An 18438-nucleotide genomic window follows, 5' to 3' on the forward strand; every position below is an offset into this window, starting at 1 on the left:
CGATTTTGGATACTACAGGATGGTTCCACTCAGTTCGGACCAATACAGGCTAGTGAATCCTACATGGAGCAAAATATCGGTAGCTTACCAGTACGATATGGTACAATTAGTACGAGTCGATCTGGCAGACCTTGCTCCTCCTAAGCATTTTATCTATTAGTTCCATAATTTTCTTGTCAATGATCCTATACTCTGAGTTGCTAAACATATCCTACTTTCTTAAACTAACTTCTTTACCCATATCCATCCATTAAAACATGAGAACCTTTGCCTACTTTCCACCACATTCGGAAGTCGATGTGGCACATCGTTTCTGAGGAACATTCTAGTTAACCCTTGCTCACTTTTCACTACACCACGGGTCCAATGTAGCACGTCGTCGCTAGTATGGAATGCCCCAATGATTTTCTTATATGAATTCATACTTACGGAATGTGAATATAGTTTTAGGATGGTCATCAACTACCGCAACCGTCTTTTACTGGGCTTGGAACCAACTATGGACAACATATAGGCAAAGTTCCTAAATCAGCAATGCACTAGCAAGTTTGAATCATTTTAAAACATAAATCATATCCCAACATCCAAAGCTATCCATTTTATAAAACTAGATGCATACGGAATCTCCAGATTATCGATTCTCTGTAGATAACTTGATTACTGATTAATGTTATAAATTCTAAATTCAGTTGGCCCACCACCATTAGTATGGAAATGATTTAAGATCAAAACCAAAGGTAAAACTGTTTGCTCTCTCTCTCTCTGTCTCTGTGTGTATTTGTGTGTCAATGATTCACTGTCTGCCTCCATGCGTTTGTTTCTACATGCATCTGTAGTAAAATATCTTATTCTCCTTGCTGACTTACAGTTAAATAATTTTTATGTTTTGAACTTCCAGTTTTGTATTTGAACCATCCCAACTATCAACGAGTATATACACTAAAATATTGTTGAACCGATCTCTTCTCAAATACCAAGTACTACACCAGTTAAACTCATGCAGAAGTTTCCATTTGGACCCAATTAACTATGATGTTACCATTCAAATCCATGACACCAACATCCCTTAAAGCCTTCCTAATTCATATCATTGGCAAAGAAGAAATGGGTAAAGCATCACCTTGCCTTAGGCCCAATAGTTCAAAGTTATATTAGGTAAGCTGGTCAAATTAGTTTGGCTTAAGCGAGAAACTTGGTGCAATCTCATAAAAAAGCACTAATATGAGCAAATGAGGTAAACTTTATTCTAAAAGAACTGCAGTTTTTCTATAAATTATTATTTTATCCCCCACAGAATCAGTATCATGGCAGGATTTCTTCTATCCAGAATGGGACTGAGTTGGTGTATTATTATTATGGCTGGTTTTATACTATTTTACCCAAATTTGAAACTTGCACTTCCAACTTACCAATCTTACACAGTTCAAATTCATTTAACTCACAGCCATTCACTTTTTGTGCTCATTACCAGTTGCTTTTTTCAATAGGTACATGCAAATATATACACATGCACATATGTATATATATATAATCGTCTCCCCATATCCAAGTTTTTCGAGATTGCCATGTCAAATACTTTAGCACACATGGACACTTGACAACCATATCCCGTATCCAGTTAAGATTGCCAATATCTTTTTTTTTTTTTTGAGGAATGTACGATACAATTGACACTATCATATTAGAAACTACATAAATCACCTGCTATAACATTACTTTTCTTAAAATTGGTATATCTAGTTTATACTCACCAAACAAAAGCACCACAAACATTGATGCATAATTACAAAAATTAATAGATAGAAACATTGATGATGATATATCTTCTAAAATGGAGACTGTTCGGTGAAAACACTCAAGACATGGGGGATATGCACCATCTTATTTCATGGTATAATTTCTTTAGATGATGAAGATGGAAGGCATTTTTATATATCTGGTTTCGGTTGTCAATATATTATATAACTACTATGAGAAGGCTTGCCATATTTAAAAGACAAGGAGCAAGCTTATATGAGCAGAATCCACATGCTAGTTTTTTAGCTTATTCTAAAAGCAAATTTTTGACTAATGCTTGTAGAAGAACTTCCCCATGTCTTTTCTTTATTTTGAAAGTCAACCAAAGACTTTTACTAAGCAACATCAATCGGTCCTTCCTTTCAGTCTACTTTGTGAAAATAAAAAAGAAAAGGATTTTGTATAAAGAGAGAAAAGACCATAAACTATAATCAAACAACATGAGTAGGTTTTATTTCTCCAAGCATTGTACTTTATGTAATATCATAAGTATTGTTAGCTCCATTAATAGTTAACGTTAAAAAAAATAGTTTTACAAGCGAAGCCTGACTCCCAAAGGCAAAGCCTTCGCCTAATAATTACACTTTCCCAGCATAGCATGGAGATTTTAATAAGCAATGTCTCACAAAACCCACACTATATATATGAGAGAGAGAAAGAGTAGACTCTCTCCAAGTCCCCACAAATATTAGACCTATCATGTGCATTGCACCTGACAAAGACTAGTAGACAATGAAACGAGAAGGCTAGAAAGGGTATAAGATACCCTTCGCACTGATAAGCAGGTGCATAAAGCATGACTCAGAGCATAGAAATGATATTGTAACTTAGAAACTGAATTTTTGAAACGCACTACAATTGTATATGGCCTTTTAATTTATATGCACTAAGCTGATGACATCCAGAACCCCCCCCACCCGTGAAAAACACACAAAGAGAAAAAGACAATGATGCAGAAAAACTAATAGTTAAAAAGTACATGGTAAGGGGAAAAGGAAGAGATCCAGAAATCTATGCCTAAAAAATTAATGAAGTATGGGATTGTTTAGCAATCCTTTATTGGTCATCATCTATTTTTAGAAATGGAAAATCAGTATCAGCTGCCTGGAACATGTTCTACACCTACTCTAACTTTCTATGGTTGTAAAACATTTGCAAAATTTCATAGTAGAAAATTTCCACTTCCTGATATTTGTTCCAAGTTTTCTGTTTACAAAGCTAGCACTGCTTCAGCTGCTGCCGCCACCACACATAACAATGCTACCACTAGCTACCAATACCACCATTGTCGCTCCATGCTACCATCACCATTGCCACTGTCACCACAACCAGTCTATCACAACCAGCCAGACAGCACCTCATCTATCATGATTGCTATTGCACAACAACAGTGACCACCAGTATCACCATCCCGCCGCAACCATAATTTGCATTTTCTCATTTCCATGTAATTTTTCCCTGATAATCTACTTTCTTACACCAAATAAGTGCATAATCTTGAAGTTTCAGCCCAGTAAATTTCATCTTCTTCTCATTAGCAAGTTTCATTCAGTGAATTAATACTACCAACCAATTCATTTAATATAATAATACTTCATGTCCAATGTTACCGTTAAATTCATGAGCATCTTCATAAATCTACCTTTCAGTTGCAAAATAACACAATGAAAAGGTTAACAAGTTCCTTTGTTCCAACACTAAAATAATACTATACAAAAACTAACATGAAAAGAAAAAGAAAAAAAAAACCTTTTCTGATCATTTATCACCCTTGTTGTAGTAAAGGATTGAAATTTTCTGATGTAGTCATGAAAATCTACACATTCTAATTACTGACCTTAGGCCAAATAAGTAGTTGTCTATATCTTAGTCCACAAATTTTCTGTTCCAGTCAACAAATTCGGTTCCAAGAATTAAAATCCTACACTAACAAGTGGTTCATTTTTGAGTAAAATTCTTAAATGCATGATGAATGTACAATAGTCACATGCCCATTGCCTATTACTGAAGTTCCTATACAAAACATGAGCAACCAAGATCGTGCACACAATCTCTTCTAGCTAGTGGCTTTTGTCATATTATGATAGTAATAAAACCAGATGAAGAACACTCTTCTGTGGCCAAGATCATAACTGAATTTTAGCTACCATCAAGTTGAAACTTAATAGTTCTACCACCCAAAACACACAAAGAGGATAACAAGCAGTTGATCAATTCACTAGGCTTTTACTAATAAATCAGTTCAAAATAAATAATTTTCAATTTAGATGAATCAGATAAAATACTGATAACATGACAAGATTTTGAAATAAAGTTTAAATGCTCAATAATCCCCGCTTTGGACCACTTCCATGTACAGCGTACATTCACCGTATTTTTGATATAAACTAACAAATAAAGTCAAATCAGGGATTATGAAAAAATGTCATTCCTGTAGCTTCTACATTTTCTCAGTACCAGTCAATTTTTTTTGCTAAAACTCAGTAGCAATTAGTTGAAATGGAACAGCATATATATTCCAAATTTATTTATCAACAAATCAATTTTCTTTCTTATTAACTTATCAACTTTATAGTATCAAATCAGATATCTGACAAGAACTTTCCTCCTAAATGCCACTGATAAAGACAATGCTTCTTCTAGGGATGCAACTAATTTTAAGAAAGGCATTCTTGAAACGTAGAACAGAACAAAAGATTTTTCACTTAATCACAACAGCCAAGCATCAGGAACCCATTTAGATAGTGATACAGGCACAAAAATGAAAACAGAAAATTTTCCAACAAGAGAGGTGGAAGAATCTACACTAGTAACAGATTCAAAATACAGTATGTTGTCACTAACCCGTATTTGTTTTATGTTCTTAAGCTCCTCTGCTCCATAGTGCTGGATATCAGCCTGTAGATTTTGTTTAAAATAAAAAAAAGGAAAAAGATAAAAAAAAATAGATTTCATGTAAACTACTGTAAATGTATAATTAAGATGTGAAAACACTTTTCCTTGATGGTAAAAACTGGAGCACAATGATTAAGATCCAAGAAGTTAAAATAATAACGTGAAAGGAATTTTTGTCTTCAAGATAAATGGGCATGTTTTAATTGGCAACGTGGTTGAACACACACACACACACACACACACACTAGGGTTACATAAAAGCTGGTGGTTTAATCTAACATGAAAAGTTAAGATCTGACCTCCTTTTGCTCCACACTATGCTTCTCACAATAAGCTTTGTGCTGGAGCCTGCCACCAGTGGTCCTCACATTCATGTAAAAACCAGCGCTTCGAGCACAGGAAGGGTGAAAAGTGATTTGGCAGTGTCCATAGCTGCACTGCATGAAAGAAAGGAAATAGTTAATGCAGACTAAAAGTCTTAGAGCAGTTTCCTTGTCCCCTCCACCAGAATACCAGAAAGAAAAATAATATAGCAAAGTAAAACCTTTAAGCATGCACCAATATCCCGATAGCAGATGCAGCATGAGTCCTTTCCCTTTGAAATGGTATCCTGATGTACAATTCATATGGCAATTACTGCTACCTGTGATATTATACATCTAATAGAAAACAGCAAAGATGCAAAGCCACCATGACAATACAAGTGCCTCATTATAAAACTCTAAACATAGATAAACTATGGTGTTGAAAGTAAAAATAGAATATTTCAAAAATTAATAGGCAGTGACAGAAATATATTACCATTCCTTCTACCAGATTATCTTGACCCCGTGTGAACTTTGACTCCAACAGCCACTATAATAACAAAGATTTCTTATATGAGAAGGAACATCCCATGGGACTAAAAGACAGGATGCTTGGTGTAATGAAAATGACCATCAAAGCAAGAATAATTTACCTCAGCACAAAAGGCATGAACCCATTGCCCATCTGTTGATTTTCTGAAAGCACCAGTTGCACCACCACACAAACCACACTGAGTGACAACATGGAATCTATCCCAACCATCTGTCTGATTTCTAGGGCTTGTAGGCTGCAAGGACGTCTCCTCACAAACCTCACATTTCCAAGAGCCAATTGGATTTTTAAGCCTACGATAACAATCCAAATGAACGGCAACCTGCCAGGCACATCAGAATTAATACTCGATGAGCAAAATAAGAACTAGAAACAGGCATGGACAAGGCCATTACCTTGCAGCTGGAACAGACAAAAATCCTGTTCAACACTGTCTCAGTTCGCATGCAGATGTCACAAGAGAGTGCATTTTCTTTAGAAAAATCTGCAATCTGGAATATCCCAGAATGCTCATCTGGTGACATTTTAGCAACAGCTGATCTTGAAGAATCCTTTGTACGCAGCATCAATGAAGAGTGTAGCCCAGCTCTCCTAGAGACAGCACTAACGTTTATAGGACTCTGTTGACAAGAAGGAAATCAACAATTGCAAAGTGCACTATCTTAGACAAATTTAACTGACACAAACCAACAAGACAGTGAAAGTCAGAACCTCTTGATTATTGGAAATGATCTCATCACTTGCATCTTTCCTTACTGATGAATTCCTTGAAGAAGCAGCAGCCGCAGCAGCAGCAGCCACCAGAACAGCCTGAGCTTCTTTATGCCTTCTCTCCTTCCTTCCTCGTTTCTTTGCTTCCCTAACTTCGCGAAGGAACTGATTCACAAGAATTAGGTCCCATTTTCGTCTATTCACAGCATCCAGCTCTTTAGGAAGATTTTGGACTACCTTAAAAATTAAATCATCTGCAAGGTGAAATGTGAACCAATATTGATCATTAGGACATATAAATGCATAAAGATAAAATCTAGTACAGATGAAAGATAAAATAGTACCATCAAAATAGACTTTGAAGTTTCAAACCACCAATATTTAAAAGCTGACTTGCTTTTTTCTTTTATGTAAATGCTATTTTTCTTTTACTCTAGTACCATCTACAATTACATGATTATATCAGAGAAAACTTTATAAAAATATCAAAAGATAGGTGGATCACCACAGCTATTCTTGACCGCAACAGCATTATCAAGTAGCCTAGCCTGTAAGTATAATATTTCGCCCTCCACTTCATCTTCAGGGGAAAGCTCTAAGATTCCCATTGTTTTGGCTTTTGAAAGCTCATCCAGAATTGCCACATCCGATGTATGATTCATATTAGTGCGGGTTGAAGATAAAGATTGTTGATTATAGCAAGGACAAGCAAAGCTAGTAGCTTCTGTAGAAAATATAGAGAATTTTTGTTTCTCATTATGATGTGCTAACTGACAAATGTTTAGAATAATGAGGCACTAAAGAAAATAGTAAAATAATAATCATTGCCCTCATAGTAAACGAGGATTTACCTGTAATTTTTTGCTTAACATGGTTTTGCGCTTGTAACAACTTCTTTTTGATGAATGGATGAATATGAGAAACAGAAAAGGATTCATCAAATCTGCATAACCAAAATAACTTACATATTTTAAAAATAAAACATCACAATATCTCAGTTCTTGATGCCAACAAGGTAATATCGTAAATATATCACAAGCATCACTATCACCGTAATGGAAAAGCATTCAAATAATTTTCTGTAATCTCACTTGTTATCAGGTTTAGCAAAATCCTTCACATCAACATCACAATAAGGATGTTCCCAGCAACTTTTCTCCAATGCATTGGGCAAAACAACATTGGACTCGTCCACTTGACTAATACCAGATTCACCCCCATCCACTGTATTTCGATTCTCACGATGTGCATCAGACAGGTAATTCCTTTCCATTTTGACTTGATTTCCTGTCCATAACATACTGTTAGAATCATGAGACCCAAATTGAAATTGAAGAATGCTTTATTGAAACGACAGAAAAGCTATAAGCCTGGATGATTCAGCCCTAAAAACATAAGAATACAACTTAACAAAGCAGCACATCTAATTTTTAAGCTGTGAGCCTTACCCTACATAGGGTCAGCTTTACAAAACCAATTAAAGTTAAAGACTTATAACAGAAAGCTTTCAACCTGCAAGAACCCAGTCGAATTGGTGATTTATTCTTGAGCAAACCTTGGGCAAAAGAAAGCTGTGCCATAGAAATCTTTGCAGAAAGCAAAACAAACCTCACTTCTTATGCATTTTAAGCTCATGCAAACTGGGAGCACTATCAAAAGACTAAACTAGGCTTGGAAAAATAGTCCAAACCACGAAGAAAGAGGCAATGTTCACTAAAGTTCAATTTTTACAATCTTGGAAAACATTTCTAGCCAAATGATGCTATAAAGCATTTATACCATCATTTATCCAAAAGTCATTGACATAGCATCCCCTGTAGACATGGCTAGCCATGCACAGCACATCCTTACATATAACCTCCCATTTACAAGATTCATTAATACAAAACCCATCTCTATGCAACAGGATGTCACAATTTTCTCTACAGAAAGCTGCTTAAACCATGAAAGGAAGTACCACTAAGTGTACTATTCTAGAAGCAGGAACCATGAAACCTTGTTTAATGGGCTACCATTTTCATACTGTGCCATAAATATAAGCTAACAGTACATCTATACTTTGTCATGTACTATGCATGATCTAACGATATTACATTAATAGACTCTCATTTGTTCCAGTAAACTACAATAATACAAATTATGCATCTCTAGAGCTGCATTCAGTTTAGTGTTAAGTGGGATGCCTTCTTAACATGCACATTCCATTGAACCTACCAAACCCTCTTCAGCAACTGACTTTATCTTATGGGCCAAGAGGCAGTTAAGAAGTAAGCAGAGCAACTTTTTCCATTAACTCGGAGTAACCTATTCCACCTTATAGGATGGATCTGCTTCTGGCTATGGTGGGTTAGGAGTAGGATAAACCATTTATTCAGAGCTACCTTACTCCACAAGCAAAAAAGACCCAAGGAACCAGAGAATTGTATGAAGTAGATGCTAGCTACTTCATTTTTTTTATTAAGATAAATATAAATGGCTTTCTACTGCAATATACATATTAATTGATGAAGAAAATATGAAGAAGGATAAGCTAAATGGGATGCAAATTCAAATGCATGACCACCAATGCAATATGGTCCTTCATATGATGAGATCAGGTAGTGTTGTGGTTCCAACAACACACCAATTTCACTAGCGACGCAATATCAGTGTTTGAACATATGATGGGATGATGTAATATTGCTGTACCAACAACATATAGTGATGCAATATCAGTTTACTACTCTTCCTATCAACCTGCACTATGCGTATGAATGGAAAGAAAATATGAAGAAGGATAAGCTAAATGAAACGCAAACTCAAATGCATGACCACCAATGCAAATGGTCATTCATATGACAAACTCATGCACATTGCTGTACAAACAAAACACCAATTTCACTAGTGATGCAATATCGATATACTACTCTTTTTATCAATCCCAACTAGGATCCACACCATTATCAAATAAAACCAGTACATAATTGGAATTTTTTTATCCATGCATACAGCATACCCACGCATTAGATATGGTCTGGATTCAAGTTTCTTATTGCTGCCCCATTGATTAAATAAAAAACATAGTTATGGTGAAAATTTAGTTGCCACAATCAGGTGTTGAAGCAAGTGTGGGTGTGAATGCATGTGCAGAAGCAGGAAACGATGTGCGGAAGCAGGTTTTTCAGAACATTTTAAATAACAAAACAATTAGGAAGCAGGCACAAATTCAAGTTCCCGGGTAAGAAGCAGTAAGTTATTCATTGACCCAGAGACTATTTTTAAGATGTCTGGAAGTGTCTACACCTTGATTCACTTGTACTCATCAACACTTGATGCTCTGCTTTGGAGTATCCTGCTGAGTCAACCAACAGTGTCCAACACTTGGCACTTTTTTTGCAGTGTCATGCAATGAGCTTTTAGTTTGAAGTGCCCTTATGTTTTCAAATAAAATTATCAACATTAGAAAGGGCATTTTAAGCAACGTGTTATTATGCTTTCCCATTCCATTGCAAGGGAGACGTCCCTACGTTTTAAATATAAACATAGCATAATTAATTATCAAGTTAATTAACATGATACATCTTAAGTAACTTCAAAAAAATCTAATAAATACATTAAACAACTTGCAAAATGCAAACCCATGGCTATTCCATTAATATGTTTGTTAGGTAGCATCTTTAAGTCTCCTTTTCCTTTAAAGTTTCTCTTTATTTGAATAAGCATCAAAACATACAAATGTGTGTTTGCCCATACATATGCATGTTGTGTCCCCCATGCCTAGATTTTTGGAGGCTGTTGTTTCCAACACCCAAGGAAACTTAGACAATTAGTACCAGTGAAAAATTTCTAGGTAACCCTGCTCAAGGTTAAAAGTTTCTTGCTACTAATTTACAACCTAAGTGGTTACAAATCACCCAAGATTTTGGCATGAGTGCCAAGATAAATATCCAACATCATGAAATTGCCGAACACTTCCACCTCGAAATTATATCACAAAGAAAAATATGTAAACATGTGAAATTAAGCGGACTCTAATCGAAGTAGACCAATTGATGGTAGTTTATAGAAAATAATCAAAAACTAATATTATGCCATTTAAATTCATGGAAAAAAAGGGTGCAACATTTTAGCAGAGCATGGAGATTTTAGGCTAATATTGTTAAGCACTTGACAAAGTTAATATCGACGCAATATAGCTAGCAAAAAAAGAATCCCCAAGAAATGACTTCAAAGATGTGTCGAGGATAGACACTTCTTGTTGATTATATAAGACACTCTACTCTAATTTTAGGGACCTTGAATTAACTGGAGAATCCAATTACTCATCCAGCACCATCCATAAAAGCAAGGCCCACTGCTCAAACCTAAGATGGCACAACCTTGATAGTTGAAACCTTCTACATGAGACTGTACACCTAATCCAAAATCTTGCTCCTGCTTGGTGTAGAAAAATCCACCAACAGGGGATCTATAATACTTGTAAAATTTGTATTTCAGATCAAATTCATTATAAATTTCAGCATGGCATGCAGAAGTGTAATGCTTCAAAGGCCAAGAAGCAGCCTCGAACCATCAATAACCAGATGAAAGTCAAAGAAGAATTTTAATTAAATGGAAGAAAAACAAGATAACACAAATTTATTCAATTCACTGTGATAATAATGCTCATCCACCCTTATTCCTCTTTTAACTCTCTCTTTGGATTGAAAAATTTAAAGAGAAAATAAAGGGAGAAAAGGACCAAAATCTCTTGCTTGGATAATAAAAACGTAGATACAAGAAAAGAAATGGAGAGAAAAGGCTCCTCTCCAGGCCCGCTTATAAAATCTCTTTGAAAGTGGAGGATTCAGAGAGGACACACCTTGTATGCATGTGTTCAATTTCCCTTTTTGCCCAAATAGTCATTTTCTTCTCTTCCTATACAACCAAAAAAAACAAGGGAGACGGGGAGAGGAAGGGCCATTTGCTCTTCTATTCTCTTTACTTATCTCCTTCCCTACTTTTCTGCATATTATATCCAAGCAGAGTGTGAAGCTCCAGACAAACCCAAAACTAGTCCTTTGGACAATTGGACACACCATAAATCCTATTCTGGAAATAAAAGAAATCAAAAATAGCCTTTAATAGGATGAGAAATGAGTGGACAGATGGCTTGTGTGACGGACTGCTCCTAATTCCTTCTTCTTTGCTACCTTTCCATATGTATTTTCGTCTTTCTTTTTCTTTTCTTCTTTCCTTTTTTTCCTAGAGTTTCCTCATTTTTTTCTTCCTCTCTTACAATTTACACATCTAAAAGGAAACAGATGCCTCTCTAATCAGTATATACTCCAAGACAGATTAAGCAGCCAACCGCATCACTCGCTGATTGGACCCCATCAAGGTAGCCCTCCACACCACCTCCCCCTCCCTCAAATCAAAAAAGAAGAACAGAAATAGTAGAAAGTAACATAAGAAACTCGTCACATGACTCGAAAGACATCATATGGACTAAAATTAAAACCTATGACACCCATGAAAAACCTTTTTTGATTCCATAAACCCAATCCCTACCTGGACTGCATCACACTCACACACTGAAACACTCTTCAACCTATCTTAATCAAAAACCTAATATTGTTATCAGTAACTTCCAAGATCAAGCTTGGTTTCATTCAATACATTTCTCAGTGGCCAGTTATATTGGTAGGAATATGATATCCGTATTTCCATCTCAGCAAATAAATGAATAAAATTCATAAATAATTTAGTGAACAAAACTATCAAATAATCATTTTCTAAAGAAATGCTTCCTTGTTCCTGCACCCAAATCCACTTTTGCAACCACTCATAATTAAAGCAACTTAGAAAAATACAACATTTAATTTCTTCTGCACTATTTTATTCCTTTAACAAAGTCATGCAGTTTCAATAAGCCCCATGAAAGAATTTCTAAAACCAGACTATACATAACATGCATAAAGCATCATGACATTTCACTAGTTAATCCAAATAAGATAGAAAGCTGACATAAGAGAGATAAATTGTTGAACATTTAAAGAAATGAATTTTTGCACCAAGCATAGGTTGTGTTGGTGAAGCTAACCTTCATGTCCACAAAGTAGGTCCAAGGGAGGACAAGAATCTACAGGCTTAAAAGTATCTTCCACAATCTGCCAGAAGAAGTCATGTTACACCATAATGGAATTGTAGTTCAATCAACTTGCAACAGACTGTTTCATTAATGGCAAATAGAACTCAAAGTTCAATAAAGCCAAATTACTATTTTATAGCAAAATATCATATGGCTATCCAAATATACCGATAACATAATCATAAAGTTGAGATATAATTTGTAAAACCAAAGCAATAAATCAAAGGAAGAACATTTTCCAATCGCTTGCTACCATCCTTACCTCTTTGAAGTTCTTGTGCTACAGTTAGCAGCTAATTTTACTGATGCACATTTCCAGTACACATAAAATGTTTTGACAAAAGATATCAGCATTGCACTAGCATGACATCTGTCGGCAGTCTATACTGTTTATTCAACATAGACTCATGATCATAATACACATTATATTTGTCAAACAACAGTCAATACAAATGGTCCAAAGCTGATATGGTTGAACCAAGCTGAACCGGCCGGTTTCGGATGTACATTTTCGAGACAGGGCCCACTGGTTCACCTCTTAAACCCCCTCCCCCCCCCCCCCCAACCCACCCGCTCACGATGGTTCGAGTACCCCCCACCTCCTAAGTCCGAGAACAAAGCCCCACCCCCGGGGGATTGGGGGGGGCCAAGAATTTTCACTAAGTCCTTGCTGCCTCCCTCTTTCCCTCTATTTCTTTCTCACTGCTAGGGTTAGGGTTAGAGTTTCCCTTGGCCCTCTCTCTCTCTCTCTCATTCTGCTAGGGTTAGGGTTTCCCTCGAGCCTCCCCCTTCCCCCCCCCCTCTCCCTTCCCCCCCCCCCCTCTCTCTCTCTCTTCCCCTCTCGTTTCCCCCTCTTCCCCTCCCTCTCCCTATTTTTAATACCCTCCAAAATGAAATGGTATGGACCCGTACTATACTGAACCAGTCATCGACCAATACGACCTCCAATACCAATTCAGCCAACCTTGGTTCAAAGTCCAAACTTAATGTAAAGGTGAAGTGTTAAGAGTGTCGCCACTATAAAAGATCAATTTTGAAATATATATGGAAGAAAAGCTTTCGAGTTGCACCACAAAAAAGATAAACCAATAGTATGGACGCGTCCAACAAAGACCAAATGCTTATCAAAGTTGAAACATTGAAATTTGTAGAGGTTCTTGTGAAAAAAACAAAGATATGGGCCTAGGAAGGAAGTTGTAAGATATAGCTTTAAAAATTACATAAACGTTGATTAAATGGGTAGATAACTGACGTAGGAAAATCCCTAATCTGAATCCTATTGCACAGTGACAAGATACATATTTTTCAGGTATTCCTTTCAAATCTGTCATTCCCACAAACTAGAATTTAAACCAACTACAAGGGCTTAGCTAAGAACAGTCAGTTAATGCTAAAGAGCTACTTCAGTTGAAGTCTCGTTCAGGTAGGCTTGTGAATTTATTAAAAAAGGAAATACCATTGCTTTTCTCCAGTAACTTCCCTTGCCTAAATTGGGTTCCAGATCAACAAAATGGACCCAAAAATATTGACGAGTTGTGAAGAAGATAAAATTACAAAACCATACTCCAAATCCATCTTATGCAGATGCAATAATTGCCACCCAATGAGTATACAAAATGTACAGGATACGCATACTCAATGTGTTCTTTCATTCTGACGAGGAGCTTTTCCTGTGCTAATGACTTTTTAGATTTAAAAAAAGGACTGTGCCTTTGCCATATTGAATATGGATATTAACTATTAAGTAACAGCATGTAATTTCTAGCTCCATACGAACAAACTGTTGCCATTTTCATAAATACTGTATTAAGATAGTACGGGCAAAGGTTATTTCCAATTTGATCTTATGCATGGGTCTTTGGGCTAAATTTCAGAATCAGAAACCATAACTCTTCATACTAGAAGTACCTGATGTCAATGTTATGAAAGAAAGAGTACGAGACTGAAATTTTCACTCGATGTTATCAAAAAATTCGGCATTGCTAAATTGCAGACTGAATATAACAATAAGCAATAGAAACATTGAACTTCTTTCCTTTTTTACTCCTACAGAAGGAAGCATTGGATTCCTCGCTCTTTGTCTTTGATAAATTATAAGACTAGAAAAGGTAAATTTCGTTGCAGAGCAATATACAATGCATAAATGATAACTGCACGGTTGTTCAAACCTTTTCCCCATTCCCTACACATTAGTTTTTAACCACCTAGGCCGCATTCGGTAGAGGAGTGAGTTAGCACAAAGCGAATCGGTTAACCAACTCCTAACCCATTTTATTCCAGAAAAAACTACTCCAGCCTACATGTTGGAGTATTTTGTTCCTGGTTAAGAGAAAAAAGTTGCTTTAGTTTTCAGAATACCTACTTTGCCTCGAGAACAAATAAGCCACTCTAGCACCAGGCAGGTTAAAGTTGAATAACAAAGTACAGGGGCGTTATCCCAGCTTAATCCTGAACTACGTGCAGCCTTAACCTAGGTAAACCAGTCTCATTTAGTTTCCAGTCAAAAACAGGCACAAATCACACCATTGGTTGAAAGCTTCCCGCTGGTGCTTTCTTCAAAATGAAGAAAAAAATATTGATCAAATGCATATCAGACCTCAACCATTCAAAACTTCTCAACGAAGCATTACTCAATCTCGCAGCTTTCCCTTTAGAACAAAATTTCACAAACATAGATGTGTAAGCTGAAATATATCATAATAGAAATAATTTAAGCTTGTATTAGTAATCTACAACTTAACAAAACCAAGAACTTAGATGAACCACCTTAAACAGCAGTGATTTTGATACGGGAGCATGAGCCCAAGCATGAGGCGTGCATGGAGATTGAGTCTCCTCCTTAGGTATGTACCAAATTACATTGGGTCCAAGAGTTCTAATGCCAAAACACATTAAGTCCACGAGTTCCAGCACCAACACACACATTGGATCCAAAAGTTCCAACACCAGAACACATTGGGTCCAAGATTTCCAGCACCTCATTACATTAGGTTCTAGTATTCCAACGCCTAATTCAATTGAGTCCTAGTAGAGTTGGAGAGTCCTAATTGATTAGGAGTCTTGAGTTTAGCTGTTTGGGTCCAACATTGGGCATGCCCAATGTTACATAGTTTAGAATTTTTCAATCTAAAATTAAAAAGAGTCCTTGGATGTTTTGATTAGTTGTTTGCTTGATTGACTTGGTCAAAAGTCTGAATTTAGGAGTAAAAATAAGGGCGTGCGTGAATGCTCATTCAAGGTGTGTGTGAACTCCTCCATGGGGCGTGCGCAAGCTAAAGAGTCCTATTTCTTTAGAGTCATGTTTATTGAGTCAATGTGTTGTTTGAAAGAGTCCTAGGCTCCTAGCTGATTTGGACTATTATTCCATGTGTCTTTAAAAAGTCCTAGTTATTTGGGAGTCTTAGTTGGTTTAGTCGATTTCGTCAGTCGATTTCATCAAATGATTGATTTGATTTAAAAGAGTCCATGTTTAGCTAGAGTCCTAAAATTCTGGTTGTAAGAGTCCTTATTTTTTCAATCTCTAACTCTATATAAAGAAGATGTTGAAGAATAAAATTCAGAGATTGATTGATTTGAGTTGAGAAAAAAAAATTGAGTGATTTTCTTTTTTTCTTGGAGTGCGACGCTCCATCATCTTTCCTTGGTGAGACGCCAAGCTTCGGAAGAAGTTGGTGAAGGTAAGACTCCTCCTTCATGCCAACCCTTGAAGAGTTTGAGTGGAAGTGAAACTCTTCCACCCATCCTCTTTAGGTATTCTTTTCTTATCACACCAACCATTCATTCTCATGTTACCTTAATTAAGAGTCCTAGCAAGAGGACTCCCTTTTCTCACGCCATCTTAGTATTTTCTCTCACGCCATATCACTTTCTCATGCCAACCCGAGTACTAATTCCATAGGACTCCTAATCCCTAGCCAACCACAAGTCCTTCACGTCCTAACCCAATCCCATAACGAGTCCAAGCCCACTTCTTATTGCATCCACAATCCATCGGCAATTTCTGCACATGGTTGAATCGATCCACACCTAATTGAACCCAAGTGAACCCCAATTAGCCTTCATCCCATCATCTTCTTCCTCCATCTGCAAGAGAAACCCTAGCATACCCTAGCCGCCATTGAAAAAAAAAGAGAGAAAATCAGCCGCCATCATCCCCAAATTTTAGCAACCATCCCAACCCCGACTGTGTCAAATTTGTTTAGCTACACCGCTGCCTTCCAATGATTAAGCAAATCAGACTTCATGCATGAAAAGCTTCTCGATGAAGAGACAATAATATACCATTGCAATTTTATATCTTATTCAGCTCTCAAAAGGTCAAAATTCTTAAAGATTTGGCAAAGTATTGGCTTCTAAGAATTATGCCTATCAGAACATGACCCTGAAATAACTACTCTAAAAACACCACCAGCACCATGCAATTTCATCTTTCAAAAAGTCTTAGTAGGCCAAAAATTTATCTTCACTTCAAACCCCTTTTAACATACCAATTGAGTATTTTTAATTTCAAATCCAGAAAATATAAATTAAATAATTCTTGTCAAAATAATTTTTTAAATATTTTTTACTATGAAGCTGATTAACGCAAACTTGATGCATTCTCTATAATATATTACAAAAAGGTACTCTTTTTATGTCTGTAAGTTTAGACTAGAAAAAATAAGCACATTCATTCCATGCTACAATAATAGAAAGATACTGTTTTAAATGTATGACAAATCTTTTTATTTTTGGGAAATTAGGAGGGATTAATCCCCACTTTTTCTATCCTATACCCAGCCTCACCCTCAAGGGGGGGACTCCCACCATCGAACACCTGCCCCCTTGCCCAAGTGGCAAAAGATGATACCATATAAGCAAGCGCACGATGGCATGTACATCAAATAGTTAGTTCCATATGATGATTTGAATCAAGTTGTTCTTGTTAGGTTAAAAATCCATAATCAAACACTTCAAGTGCTTATTAGACTATGATCTACATCAGATACTAGGGATCCAGTGCACATCAAATCTGATATCATTGCAAGAAATATAATTTCAGAATTTCCTATAACCATATCTAGAGATGAAGTTTGGGATTATATTTTGGAACAAATATCTTCATTTTTTAAAAGAAAATAGAATTTACAAATGCAAAGGATGGATGTATTAACTTCCATAGGGATGTAGCATGGTATAGCTAGCAACACCATTTACTGCTGCAAGCATATCCATAACCATGCATAGTTGTTTCCTTAAATCATTCAAAGGATGGTAACTTATCAGGTATGTTGAAACCCTTGGTCACAAAAGTCATGGCAATGTAGCTAAGTGACACAACTAGCAGCATATCTAAATTATACAAATGTTAATCTAAAACAAAAGAACAGTACAGAATGTTGTGAAGAAGTTCAGATTGAAATAAAAAATTAGATGGAAGACCATGAATGGATTCAAATACATTGTACATGGAGAAATATTGGAACATTCAACATAATATTAGACAATAGTCACCGATTAATAATAAATCAAACCAATAAGTAAAAAAGTTAAAAACATATAAGGTAGTGCTATTACCATGTCTGAAATCTCTTGATCCGTCAAGCAACATTTCTGAGCAAGAATAGAAGATTTCTTGCCATTAATATCTCCTTTCATATCTTCACCAAACGCAAGTGGAATTTCACCCATCATATCAAGTATTTTTGCATTACCATTTTCTGGCATAAATGGTAACTCCCCAGATGAGCATAACATTTTGTTATCTTTCAAGATTCTGATGTTGCTTTTCGTTCTTCTCCGTGGTGGTAAGGATTTAATAAAAACAGCATCTGGCATGTCAAGACCAGCTACTTTGTCCTCACCATGAATATAAGAACCTGCTACTCTAGCAGCACTTTGACCATTGAGCCTTGCAACTTTATTGTCTGATTGTATTGTAAAGCCACTTTTGATTTCCACAGATCGCATAGCAGGCATATGTACAGAACTTTGAAGCCATTTGATGATTTTCAACCTCAATCCAGGGGAGAAGGATGTCGTTTCACCCTGCCAAGAAAAAAAGATTGTTAAAACTCACTTTACTGCCA

At 36.2% G+C, this 18438-nt stretch overlaps 1 protein-coding gene across 5 annotated transcripts in view; it reads right to left on the bottom strand.

Moving 5' to 3' along the window:
* The window catches only part of LOC103696693, a 39429-nt gene that overhangs the window by 6706 nt on the left and 14285 nt on the right, over window positions 1-18438 (bottom strand). For 3 of the 5 annotated variants that reach the window (XM_008778384.4, XM_026800996.2, XM_008778383.4), the window contains 12 exons: window positions 17927-18397; window positions 12323-12389; window positions 7353-7548; window positions 7113-7204; window positions 6767-6985; window positions 6262-6515; window positions 5946-6170; window positions 5651-5872; window positions 5494-5547; window positions 5237-5302; window positions 4992-5129; window positions 4642-4695 (listed from right to left, as the gene is read on the bottom strand). In XM_008778384.4, the coding sequence (XP_008776606.1) occupies window positions 4642-4695; window positions 4992-5129; window positions 5237-5302; window positions 5494-5547; window positions 5651-5872; window positions 5946-6170; window positions 6262-6515; window positions 6767-6985; window positions 7113-7204; window positions 7353-7548; window positions 12323-12389; window positions 17927-18397 (2058 nt within the window). The remainder of the gene's footprint in view (window positions 1-4641; window positions 4696-4991; window positions 5130-5236; window positions 5303-5493; window positions 5548-5650; window positions 5873-5945; window positions 6171-6261; window positions 6516-6766; window positions 6986-7112; window positions 7205-7352; window positions 7549-12322; window positions 12390-17926; window positions 18398-18438) is intronic. The other 2 variants (XR_003383366.2, XM_026800997.2) reach the window with 2 other exon arrangements.

Source organism: Phoenix dactylifera, unplaced genomic scaffold (genome assembly GCF_009389715.1).
Source record: "Phoenix dactylifera cultivar Barhee BC4 unplaced genomic scaffold, palm_55x_up_171113_PBpolish2nd_filt_p 000365F, whole genome shotgun sequence".
NCBI lineage: Eukaryota > Viridiplantae > Streptophyta > Magnoliopsida > Arecales > Arecaceae > Phoenix > Phoenix dactylifera.